Source organism: Rhamphochromis sp. 'chilingali' (assembly GCF_963969265.1).
Source record: "Rhamphochromis sp. 'chilingali' genome assembly, chromosome: 5".
NCBI lineage: Eukaryota > Metazoa > Chordata > Actinopteri > Cichliformes > Cichlidae > Rhamphochromis > Rhamphochromis sp. 'chilingali'.
Window position 1 is genome coordinate 7,408,880 of NC_137932.1, and position 12,472 is coordinate 7,421,351.

Consider the following 12,472-nt stretch of genomic DNA (forward strand, 5'->3'; position numbering starts at 1 on the left):
TGCGGAGCTAGCTTGTGGCTGAATGTAAACAATAGCCAAAAACACAACTGAGAATTCCCGCGGCAGATAGTAGGGGCAGGGTTTTAGGAATATAAACTCTACGTCTGGCAAACTCTCCTTTTAATTGATTCAAGAAAGAACAAACATACACATATCAGGTATAACATTATGACCACTGATAGGTGAAGTCAATAACATTGGATTGTTTCTTCATTACAGCATCTGTTAGTGGGTTGGATATATTATGGAGCAAGTGAACATTTTGTCAAGCCTAAGATTTGAGCTTGTTTGAGAAGGACCAAATTATGATAGTTTGACGACTGGGTAAGAGCATCTCCAGAACTGAAGCTCTTGTGGGGTGTTCCCGGTCTCCATTGGTCATTATCTGCAATGCATTGTCTCATAGTTACCATTTAACAATATACACCTGAGACTAAAGTCCCACACACCAACACAAATCCTGATCCTAATGAGGATTAGTAGTAAGGATTTAGGTATGAACACAAGTTGAAAACACAGAGCGAAAATGAAAACCAGCACAAAGAGACATTTTAAACCAATCACCACAGTGATTCTACTGTAGCAACATGAACACAGAAATGGATGCTGCCTGCTCATCAGTTTGTTACCTGTTGAAGTTCAGGATTTGGCTGAAACACTGAAAGAATGAACAATTATAAGGAATTGAAGTACTCTTTAAGAACCGAATACACTGAATACAAGCAGATGATAAAAAAAAATTCTAAAAGTTATTCTCTTACATATATACCCACAGGCCATTTTATAAGGTACACCTGTTCAACTACTTGTTAATGCAAACATCTGATCAGCCAATCATTTTTCACCAACTCTAGGCATTTAGGCATGTAAACATGGTCAAGATGACCTGCTGAAGTTCAAAGCAAGTATCAGAATGGGGTAGAAAGATTATTTAAATTACGTTGAACATGACATGGTTGTTTATCTGAGTATTTCAAAAACTGCTAATCCAACAGGTTTCCCACTCAACCATCTCTATGGTTAGCCAAAAGGGTTCCCAACACTGTCCGGAAAAGAGTTAACTGATGAACTAATGAAATGGCTGGTGAGTGTATATGTGTATTTCTTATATATAGTCACTAAGCCTTTAGATACAAAAATATAACAGAATACATGATCAAATTCAAATATGTAACAAATCTGTGTCAGTAAATCATCAACATAATGTTAAAAGGCACCACCAACAAATATGCCCTACAGAATTGCAGAAAGATGCTTACAAGTTTTCAAATGTTTTACATTTTAAAAAGTTTTCTTTATATTTATTGTGTTGTATTCTTTTCACCTTTAACCCTGACTCAACGAGTCAGTGATTCCAGAATAATAGAACAATAAATCTGCAAGATAATGATGATTTGAAGAATACCAAACAGTCTGCAAGCTTACAGCCCTACCACTCTGAGCAAGCCCGACTGGTGAATCTAAATTGTCCGCAGGTGTGAATGTGAGTGGTTGTTTCTATGTGTTAGCACTGCATCTGGGTGGTGACCTGTACGGGGTGTACCCTGTAGTAGCACACCCCACGGCCCTGATGAGGATAAGCAGAAGAGAATGGATGAATGGATAAACAGTCTGTAGTGGCTTTGCAAGCATCCTCCTGCGAACCAGTCAATCCATCTACTTAAAGATGCAGAATGCTGTCAATTCCTAAAATTGTTGAAATCAACTAAATATTATCAGTTTTGGGGATTTTTACATCAACAGTGTGGACCAAACACATTACAATTTGTTGGAAATTACAAATTTTAAGACACAAACTAATTGAATGAATCAGAAAATAATGTGCTTATTATCCATTACTTAAAATGTTAGTGGCAGTCCTAAAAATGCACAGACTTTCATATTTATTCCACTTTGTGCTGCAATTCGAAACATTATGTTGCCTTCTTAATAATTGTGAATTATTTTATTAGTGATGTTGGCAAGCTTGAAATTCTCTTTAGGGTGTTAAAGGAATTTAGGTTGTTCTGAAGTATGTTTTGCTGTGGGTTCGAGACTGGGGAGAGAGAGTTTGAGGAATCACTAGGCTGCCTGGTGGAACTCCAATCAGTGATTGAGTCTGAAAATTGGGAATTTGGGAATGACTCCAAAGATAAAGATAAAGTAGGGTTTTGAATTCCCTTAGATGACAGCTCATCCTCACTGCCTTTGTGATCCCTGGAATAATTCCTAATATCCCGGCGGAATGATTTCTCTGTGTTTGCTTCCTTCTTACACAGAATAATGTAGCACTTTGTGAAGAACTGACAAAACAAGATGCCGTAGGCTGAGATGAGGATAACAACCATCTCCACTGCTGGAATGTACTTGCCTGTGACATTGGCATAGACTGGACCAAACATGATCCAGGAGATGAAGTAAATGAGCATTGCAAAAGTGATGAACTTTGCATCATTGTAACAGTCAGGCAACTTTCGTCCCTTAAAAGCAACACCAAAGCAGATTAGAGCCAAAAGGCCAATATAGACTAGCATGGCTCCAAATGCAGGAATTAATTTCTCATTACAAAACATCAGTTTCATGTTGTTCTGTGTGATCTCTGAGTCAGCAGTTGGAGGACTGTGTATAAGCCACGTTGTAACAATAACCACTTGACCTGCCATGCAGACTGCAATAATGAGGTAAGGCTTGTAGAGCTTCTTCAGCACACTTTGAATGACCGGGTCAAACTCAAAGGCTAAGACGATCTTAAAGGACTTGACCATGATGCAGGAGACACACAAGGTAAAACTCAAGCCAAACACCACCTGCCGTGCTTGACACTGATAGCTATTGGGTGGACCACCAAATAATATAACACTAGTAAATGTGATCATAAGGGAGAGGAGGAGAATGATGCTGATTGGGCCAACAGATGAGCGCACAACAGGGGTATTCCAATGTGCAAGGAAGATGATCCCAACAACAATGGTAAGCACTGCTCCTAAAGAAGTAAAAGACAGCAGCACAATAAGATATACATCACCCCATTTCAGAAAATCAGTTTTTCTTGGCAAACACTTTGAACTGCCTTTTAGGGAGTAATAGTTTTTTTCACAAGGATTGCACTTCTCCGAATCTGAAAAGAAAGAAAACAAGATCATTAGAATATGTAAGTTGGATTCAAACTCCTTGAACTGTCAATGCAATAGACTGCAATATAAGCATTTTAAAACACTTATTTTGGCTTTTATGTAGTTTTACAGTTAACTGATACAAATGGAGTTTACTGTTTCTTTTATAATACATACCAGTGGTATTGGAAAAGGTGTTCTCAGCACAGGGTTCACACTGATAGCAGCAACGAGGCTGGCCCGAAACTGAAGTCTTACTGTAGCCAGGCTGACAGCTGTCTGTGCACCTGGAAGTCACGTTTCCCTGAGAGAAGAAAGAATCATGATTTTTTTTTTTACAGTCTGTATAGTGTACTCTCTTTATTCTAACACACAAGTTTTTATATGCTAACTGCTTCTTAAACAACACAAGAACAAGAAAAAAACAAGGAAGGAAAGTAAAAAAGAAACTGAGGAGCTAATCCAGTACACACAGTCATTCAGTTTTCAAGAAAATCTCCTTAAATTGAGTATTGACATTGATAAATATATGACAAATAAAATAAACCTATGTTCTTGCTGATGATAATGGTAATTTTCAAATACTTAGGTTATCATTTTAGTATGCCAATATTAACACAACTAAGTATGATCAGATTGCCTTTAATTTCATTCACAAAATCAGTAGAGAGACAAATTATGACCTTTGACAGTGCAAGAGTTAATAATTTAACCCAAAGTCTGTATCAAATAACATAGTAATCAACAGTGATTTCTTTAAATATGAAATATCAATATCAGCATAGCATTAGAGTAATATTTAGTGAATCACCAGAATTGGTAAGATTCATCTTCTACACATCTTAAATATTTTTTTAAATATCAATTCAACATGGCTTATGAATGAACCACCAATGAGTCCAACAATATATTAATCCTGCCAACACTGACTGTAGATAATGTGAATATCTAAAAATAAAAACAATGAATGAATGGAAGAAGAATAAAACAATTTGACAGTGGAGGGCAAGTTATTACTTACAATGTAAATGTAGAAAGCATGTTTTGTTTCCTGCGAGATGAACGTCAGGCTATTTTGCAATATACTGTAGCGAGCTACAATGTCATTTACGTCTAGAGACTCTGAAGTCTGCTTCCATAGGACGATATCGTATTCAGTGTTGAGGTCACCATGGGGATCAAATGAATAGTTTTTCCCATCCATGTGGAACTTTGCCTTCCATAGGGCTCCTCGTAACTGAAATTGCAGTGTGTGTGAAAATATTGATTAAAAATAATGTATCTAAAGTGGACAGGACAAAACATCATACACACAGATTAGGTACAACATTATGACCAGAGACATGTCTTTTCATCATAGGACCTATTAGTGGGTGGGATGTATTAGGGAGCATGTGAATATTTTGTCCTCAAAGTTGATGTATTAAAAGCAAGAAAAATTGGCTAACCGACTGGGTCAGAAAATCTCCAAAACGTCAGCTCTTGTGGGTTTTTCGTGGTCTGCAGTAGTCAGTATCTATCAAAAGTAGTCCAACAATAGAACCAGTGACATGATCATGAGTGGCCAAGGCTGACTGATACACATGGGGAGTGAAGGCTGGTAGAACTACTATATATACCCCATTTCTCCTGCAATCTTTTTTTTTTTTCTTGAAGCTCCAGCTTGAGAGTTCTGTGGAGGGAGCTTTAGGGTTCTTGAGGTTTCTGTGCAATATCTTTGCTGTTTCTAGGACTGCATTTCTCTGGACAGAGATCTCAGATGTTGTTCCTGGAATCTGCCAAAGCCACTCACCCAGTGTGGAGGTCACTGGCCCAGCTGAGAGAGGAGCTATATCGCCTAAAGCTTCGTTGATATTATTGCTGTAGATCAAGTGGTGTGGATCAGTGAACTGATGTCTCGTTCACTACTGGCATACAGCTTGATGTTATCCATGTAGAAGAGGTGGCTATTGACTACTCCATTCCATAGTCGGAATCCATAGCCAGTCTTTTTAATGATCTCACTGAGGGGGTTCAGCCCATGCAGAACAGCAGTGGAGACTTGATGAAAACTTGTGCTATTGGCTTGAAGTTGGTCTCTAGTGTTCAGAATCAGAATCAGAATCAGTTGTTTCCCCCAGCCACATTGTATTCCTGATGAAGGTCTTACTTCATCAGTTCTTAATCCAGACTTTTCAGGATCCATGGCATGGCATCCAGGCAGTGCACAGCTTGGTGAGTATGGTCTTGTCTTATTGGCTGGTAGTTGCATGGGACAGGTCCCTTCTACTGTCCAAGCCTTTGTTTAGCCATTCCAGGTGTCTCTCGTCCATTGGCAGCTGGTTCATTTATGCTGCCAGATGCTCGTGAAGTGCAGTCAGCTTCTTTAGCCAGTAGGCATGAATTATGTCAGGCCCTGGTGCTGTTCAACTCTTCATACTAGGGACCCTTTTTTTTAGATGTCTGCATCTGTGATGGTCACTGGATCCTGTTCAGGGAGATGTGGTTTGCTCTTAAATCAACTAGCCACTGAGCCTTTTTTGGGTTGTGGCCTTCCATTTGCTTTATTGACAAGGCTGTGAGTCTTCGCCTTTAAGTTTTTAAGGCCTCAGGTCTGCACAGCTTGCTGCAATTTTAGGCACCCCTTTCTTCATTATCACCTTTCTGCAGTCCTGCATCTTGGCCTCTAGCCTCCTTCTCCATGGAGGGTACTGCTCCTTGTGCTGTTCATCTTCCACCCATCTTGTACCAAGCATCTCAGTGGTCACTGCTGCCATGGTGTAGATAAGCTGGTTGGTTTTGAGATCTGAGATCTCTGTCATATGTATGTATGTATGTATGTATGTGTATATATAAAAAAAAAAAAAAAAAACACCCAGCACGCCCCTGCGGGCGGTTTATCCTTCAAGCTCGGGTCCTCTACCAGAGGCCTGGGAGCTTGAGGGTCCTGCGCAGTATCTTAGCTGTTCCCAGGACTGCGCTCTTCTGGACAGAGATCTCCGATGTTATTCCCGGGATCTGCTGGAGCCACTCGCCTAGCTTGGGAGTCACCGCACCTAGTGCTCCGATTACCACGGGGACCACCGTTACCTTCACCCTCCACATCCTCTCGAGCTCTTCTCTGAGCCCTTGGTATTTCTCCAGCTTCTCGTGTTCCTTCTTCCTGATGTTGCTGTCATTCGGAACCGCTACATCGATCACTACGGCCGTCTTCTTCTGTTTGTCTACCACCACTATGTCCGGTTGGTTAGCCACCACCATTTTGTCCGTCTGTATCTGGAAGTCCCACAGGATCTTAGCTCGGTCATTCTCCACCACCCTTGGGGGCATCTCCCATTTTGACCTCGGGACTTCCAGGTTATACTCGGCACAGATGTTCCTGTACACTATGCCGGCCACTTGGTTATGGCGTTCCATGTATGCCTTGCCTGCTAGCATCTTGCACCCTGCTGTTATGTGCTGGATTGTCTCTGGGGCATCTTTACACAGCCTGCACCTGGGGTCTTGCCTGGTGTGATAGACCCCAGCCTCTATGGATCTTGTACTCAGAGCTTGTTCTTGTGCTGCCATGATTAGTGCCTCTGTGCTGTCTTTCAGTCCAGCTTTGTCCAGCCACTGGTAGGATTTCTGGATATCAGCCACCTCCTCTATCTGCCGGTGGTACATACCGTGCAGGGGCCTGTCCTTCCATGATGGTTCCTCGTCTCCCTCCTCTTTCTTGGGTTTCTGCTGCCTGAGGTATTCACTGAGCACTCGGTCAGTTGGGGCCATCTTCCCAATGTATTCTTGGATGTTCCTTGTCTCATCCTGGACTGTGGTGCTGACACTCACCAGTCCCCGGCCCCCTTCCTTCCGCTTAGCGTACAGCCTCAGGGTGCTGGACTTGGGGTGAAACCCTCCATGCATGGTCAGGAGCTTTCTTGTCTTTATGTCAGTGGCTTCTATCTCCTCCTTTGGCCAGCCTATTACCCCAGCAGGGTACCTGATCACGGGCAGGGCGTATGTGTTGATGGCCCGGATCTTGTTCTTACCATTCAGCTGACTCCTCAGGACTTGCCTGACCCTCTGCAGGTACTTGGTGGTTGCAGCCTTTCTAGCGGCCTCTTCATGGTTCCCATTTGCCTGCGGGATCCCCAGGTACTTGTAACTGTCCTCTATGTCTGCAATGTTGCCTTCTGGTAGTTCAATCCCCTCAGTTCTGACTACCTTCCCTCTCTTTGTTACCATCCGACTACACTTCTCCAGTCCGAACGACATTCCAATGTCATTGCTGTATAGCCTGGTAGTGTGGATCAGTGAATCGATGTCTCGTTCACTCTTGGCATACAGCTTGATGTCATCCATGTACAGGAGGTGGCTGACAACTGCTCCGTTCCATAGTCGGTATCCGTAGCCAGTCTTGTTAATGATCTCACTGAGGGGGTTCAGGCCTATGCAGAACAGCAGTGGGGACAGAGCATCTCCTTGGTAGATCCCGCACTTGATGGTGACTTGTGCTATGGGCTTGGAGTTGGCCTCTAGTGTTGTACGCCACATCCCCATTGAGTTCCTGATGAAGGCTCTTAGGGTCCCATTGATCTTGTACAATTCTAGGCATTCCAGTATCCAGCTGTGGGGCATTGAGTCATAGGCCTTCTTGTAATCAATCCAGGCAGTGCACAGGTTGGTCAGTCTGGTCTTGCAGTCTCGGCTGATTGTTCTGTCTACCAGTAGCTGGTGTTTTGCGCCTCTGGTATTCTTGCCAATTCCTTTCTGTGTCCCGCTCATGTATTGACCCATGTGCCTGTTCATCTTAGCCGATATGATGCCTGACAGGAGCTTCCATGTAGTACTGAGGCAGGTTATTGGTCGGTAGTTGGAGGGGACCGGTCCCTTCTTGGGGTCCTTGGGGATCAGGACCGTCCGGCCTTCAGTTAGCCATTCCGGGTGTCTCTCGTTAACTAGCAGCTGGTTCATTTGTGCTGCCAGACGCTCGTGGAGTGCAGTCAGCTTCTTCAGCCAGTAGGCGTGAACCATGTCGGGCCCTGGTGCTGTCCAACTCTTCATACTGGAGACCCTTTCTTGGATATCTGCCACTGTGATGGTTACTGGACCCTGTTCAGGGAGGTCGCTGTGGTCTGCCCTCAGATCCACTAGCCACTGAGCATTGCCGTTATGGGTTGCATCCTTCTCCCATATGCTCTTCCAGTATTGCTCCGTCTCCAGCCTTGGTGGTGCTGTTCTCTTATTGTTCCCTTGCCACTGAGAGTACACCTTTGCTGGTTCTGTGGAGAACAGCTGGTTTATTCTCCTGCCTTCTATCTCTCTGGTGTACCTCCTCAAGCGGCTGGCCAAGGCTGTGAGTCTTTGCTTGGCAGTTTCCAAGGCCTCAGGTATGGACAGCTTGCTGTATTTCTTAGGCACCTTATTTGTCGCACCTTTCTGCAACTCTGTTAGTTGGCTAACCTCCCTCCGTGCTACTTTGATCTTGCCCTCTAGCCTCCTTCTCCATGGAGGGTACTGCCCCTTATATATATATATATATATATATATATATATATATATATATATATATATATATATAGAGAGAGAGAGAGAGAGAGAGAGAGAGAGAGAGCATTTACCTCCAATGGGGATGGGCGTTTTGTCTTGCAGTCTCTCTCAGTGCAGAGGTCTTCAACAGCCTGAGCTATTGCTTTAACCGCCAGTTCTATACTGAACACAGCAGATGGATATATCATAGTCTTTAACTTCTCCGATGAAGTTGACCCATGCTGCTTTAAAAATGGGTTGTTGTTGTGGTGGCTTGGATTTTCATCAAGGTCATCGAGATATCGCTTCAACTTGGTTGTGTTTCCAGATTTAAAAGTGATCCCAATGATTGTTCCTATGTCACTCAAAGTATGTTTTTTTGTATTCAGTATTTCAGGTGATTGTGACCAAATATCACTGGCCAACCAAATTCTCCTTGTTCCTTGAGGATCATTGAGAAGTTTTTGAAAAATATACATCATATGGTCAGGTTTCGCGAAGGACACAATGACACTGACGTTTTCATTATCTATGATGGTTTTGACTGTAGACTCAATGCTCTTTCCCAGCAAATAATCATTTAAATTATCTCGAAGAACAGAGTTGAAGGCGAAGCAGATGCCTTTTTGGTTTGTATAGTACCAGAGCCGCTCAGTTATATAGCGAGCATATTCACCATCGGTTGTCAGCACACCGACCCAAGTCCATCCATTATTATCAAGAATCTCGGAGATGGCACGAGCTTGGTGATTATCTTGTGGTACAGTCCTCATAAAGCTTGGAAAACGGGTTTTATCACTTAGAAGGCCAGAGGTTGCACCATAACTTATCTGTGGAAATAATCACAAAACATTGTTTGGACAAGTGAAATATGCTTTTCATATTCTGCCTGCATTCATTCTTTTACAGTGCAAGGATATTTATGGTTATGTTTTACAACAAGTTTGAAAAAATTAAGCACTGTATTATCACAGCTTGTTAGCTGAGTACAGAATGGAAAGGTATATCAGGTCATTTCATCCATTCTCTGAATAATAGCTGCTGCTGTTTGATTAATAGACTTTACATTCAGTGATAACTACTACTACTAATCATCATCATCATCATCATCATAATCATAATAGACCCAAATAGTCAGTCATACCTCGGGTATATATTCCAGGTTGAGTAGCCTTGTAACTGCTATGGCTATCTCTGAGTAGTAACCACCAATGACAGCAAGGACAGGGGAAGACTGCTGTGCACTAGTGTTACCTGCAAAAATGTATTCAGTGACACAATTACTGGCATTTACATTAACTTATATTAAGACAGTAGGATTACAAACAGTTACATTTACATTTACCTAAACTGTGGGCAAAAATCTTTATTTAGGTATAAATTTGACTAAGTGTAGCTTTTCAGCATGTACATAATATTACTTTTATGAAACTACAATTAAGACAAAGGAATTAATCAAACCGACTAGCCAGAAAATTCTCATATTTTTCACTTTTTTCCCCCTCAGAGTACTCACAGTTTCCCCTCATAAAGGACGGGATTTTTCTCAGGGAGGTAGTAACGTCACCACAGGAGTCAAGTATAAGATATCCCAAGGTGAGGTTCCCCAACTCTTGCTTCTGATTTATCTCCTCCAGCGCCTGCACCATTATCAGAGACTGGACCAGGTTAGCCGTGCTAAACCTGCATGACACAATCAGATATGTTATATACAAATATACCCTAATTTAATACACACTTTGACACTCATTGCTAAAGAGTAACAGCACCTGTCACATATCTGGTTTTCACTGCCATCATAATTCACAGTGACATTAACGCTTTCGTGAATCGGAAACAATCCTCCGATAATGATGTCGCCTTCTGCTGTGGCCTGTTCGAAGGATTTGGTACCATGGTGTGATAAAACTACAAAAAAGATGCAGAAGCTGAAAGAATGTTTCATCTTCCTCCAGCTGTCCATCTTGTTAGTAGAAATCTTCTTCGAATAATCTCCGAAAACGTGCTCTGAAAAATCACTTGTGTGTTTCCCTTCAGTGTGTTTGCAGAAGACAGAGCTGTGGATAAACCTCTTTAACTTGAAATACTGCTTATCTTTTTTTTTTTTTTTTTTTTTTGGGGGGGGGGGGGGGGGGGCTTTTTATGGTCACATGGGGTTTGATGTCACTTCAAGACATGGAATGTGAAAATGTTATCGCTACTTCCAGGTAATTATTCTGATAAGTTTCAGTGTGGTTTAAAAAAAAAGATAAGAAGTATTTGGACAGGTGTTGTATTGACATTACTCATATCCACTGTGTATAAAGATAATTTGGCTTACAGTTCAGTAAACCAATCTGTTGGCAGTGCTGTTATATAATACTGACATACTATCCTACTATACTTGGCAAGACAATGCTAGGTATTTCCCCAATAGGCTTAAAAATAATTCTATAGATGCTAAAGTAAGAAAAAGAAGTAAGAGGGCTCTGGTGCTAAATTCTTAACTTATGTCTTATCTGTAACACTTGTTTGTGATTTTGACTGTGATCTTTAATCAGGTTAAACAAGATTTGTTGCACACACCTCTGCACTGCATGCATTTCCTGGTCTCCCATGGCTGCTTTTCTGATTTTATTGCCTCAACAAAACCCCAAATTGTTCTGTTACAAAAGAACACAAGAAGAATATGTAAAAAAAAAAAATAGCATCATATTAATACAAGTGAAAATGTGCTACTAAAAATACATAAGGCTACAAATATCCAAGCATAGAAAGTATCTAAGTTCATTTAAGCTTAATTTATAGATTTATGTGCTTTTTGATACTCCACTACATCTAATACTTTTACTTAACTACATTCACATCAATGCTGCTGTTAGCAGTCTCTTTGAGGATTTAAAAGTGTGTATTTACACATAAAAGTGCTGTCCATCCATTTTCTTCCATGTACACAATTCAGGGACACTTGAGCCAGAGCCAGTCCCAGATGCCACGGGGGAAGAGGTTGGGTGAAACCTGTACAGGCTGCCGATCTGTTGGAGAGCTAACAAAGAAAGGCAGACAAATGTTCATGCTCACATTCACACCTATGGACAATTTAGAATCAACCTAACCACCCTATGCATGTTTGGATTGTGAGAGGAAGCATGAGTACCGAGGGACAACTCAAGCACAGATTCCACACAGAAAGTCCCCGGCCTGGATTTTAACAGTGGACTTTTCTACTGTGAGCCAATGGTGCTAACCATCATGCCGCCCCATTAAAATGAGTAATCATCACACAGTTGCTGCAGCTTTGTTTGTAAAATATCATGATGTGAATTTCCTGTTCCACTTTAGATTGAAATCTCTTGACCTTGGATGCCATTTGAGTACAAAGCACTCTTTGTTAAGTACAGTGAACCAGTCTGACAAAGTTTAAGGTTTCTGATATGGTGCTTTATCCTGCTGAAAGTAGTCAGAGATGATCATAAATTAATGGACATGGTCAGGTATAATACTCAAGTAGTCTGTGGTTTTTAATGATCCTCAATTGGTACCAAAGGGCCCAAAATGTGCAAGAGAAAATATCATCTACACATTATAATACCAGCAGGAGCAGCGGCCCGATGGAGCTGTTTTTTCATGTTGTTCGCACCAAATTGTGATCCTATCACTTGCATGTTACAGTAGAAATAGAGACTCGTCAGACCAGGCAACGTTTTCCCAATCTTCATCAGTTTTGGTGAGCCTGTGTGAATTGAAACCTCAGTTTTCTCCTCCTAGCTGACAGCGAAAAGGAGAAAACTGAGCCATGGTGTGGTTTTCTGCTCATATAGCTTCTTTGTTCAGTGGTTCAATGTGTTGAACATTTAGAGATGCTCTTCTGCATACCTCAATTGTAACAAGTGGCTATTTGAGTTCGTGTT

The 12,472-nt window shown here is 41.6% G+C and overlaps 1 protein-coding gene across 1 annotated transcript; it reads right to left on the bottom strand.

The window, feature by feature from the left end:
* Positions 1-1,940: 1,940 nt before the first annotated feature.
* LOC308397023 (G-protein coupled receptor family C group 6 member A-like) lies at positions 1,941-10,545 on the bottom strand (the record flags this gene model as incomplete). Its single annotated transcript, XM_080882747.1, has 7 exons — positions 1,941-3,097; positions 3,270-3,396; positions 4,114-4,329; positions 8,675-9,412; positions 9,727-9,836; positions 10,099-10,265; positions 10,352-10,545. 7 exons carry the CDS (start codon positions 10,543-10,545, stop codon positions 1,941-1,943), a joined length of 2,709 nt encoding a protein of 902 aa, XP_080738873.1.
* Between the last annotated feature and the right edge of the window lie 1,927 nt (positions 10,546-12,472).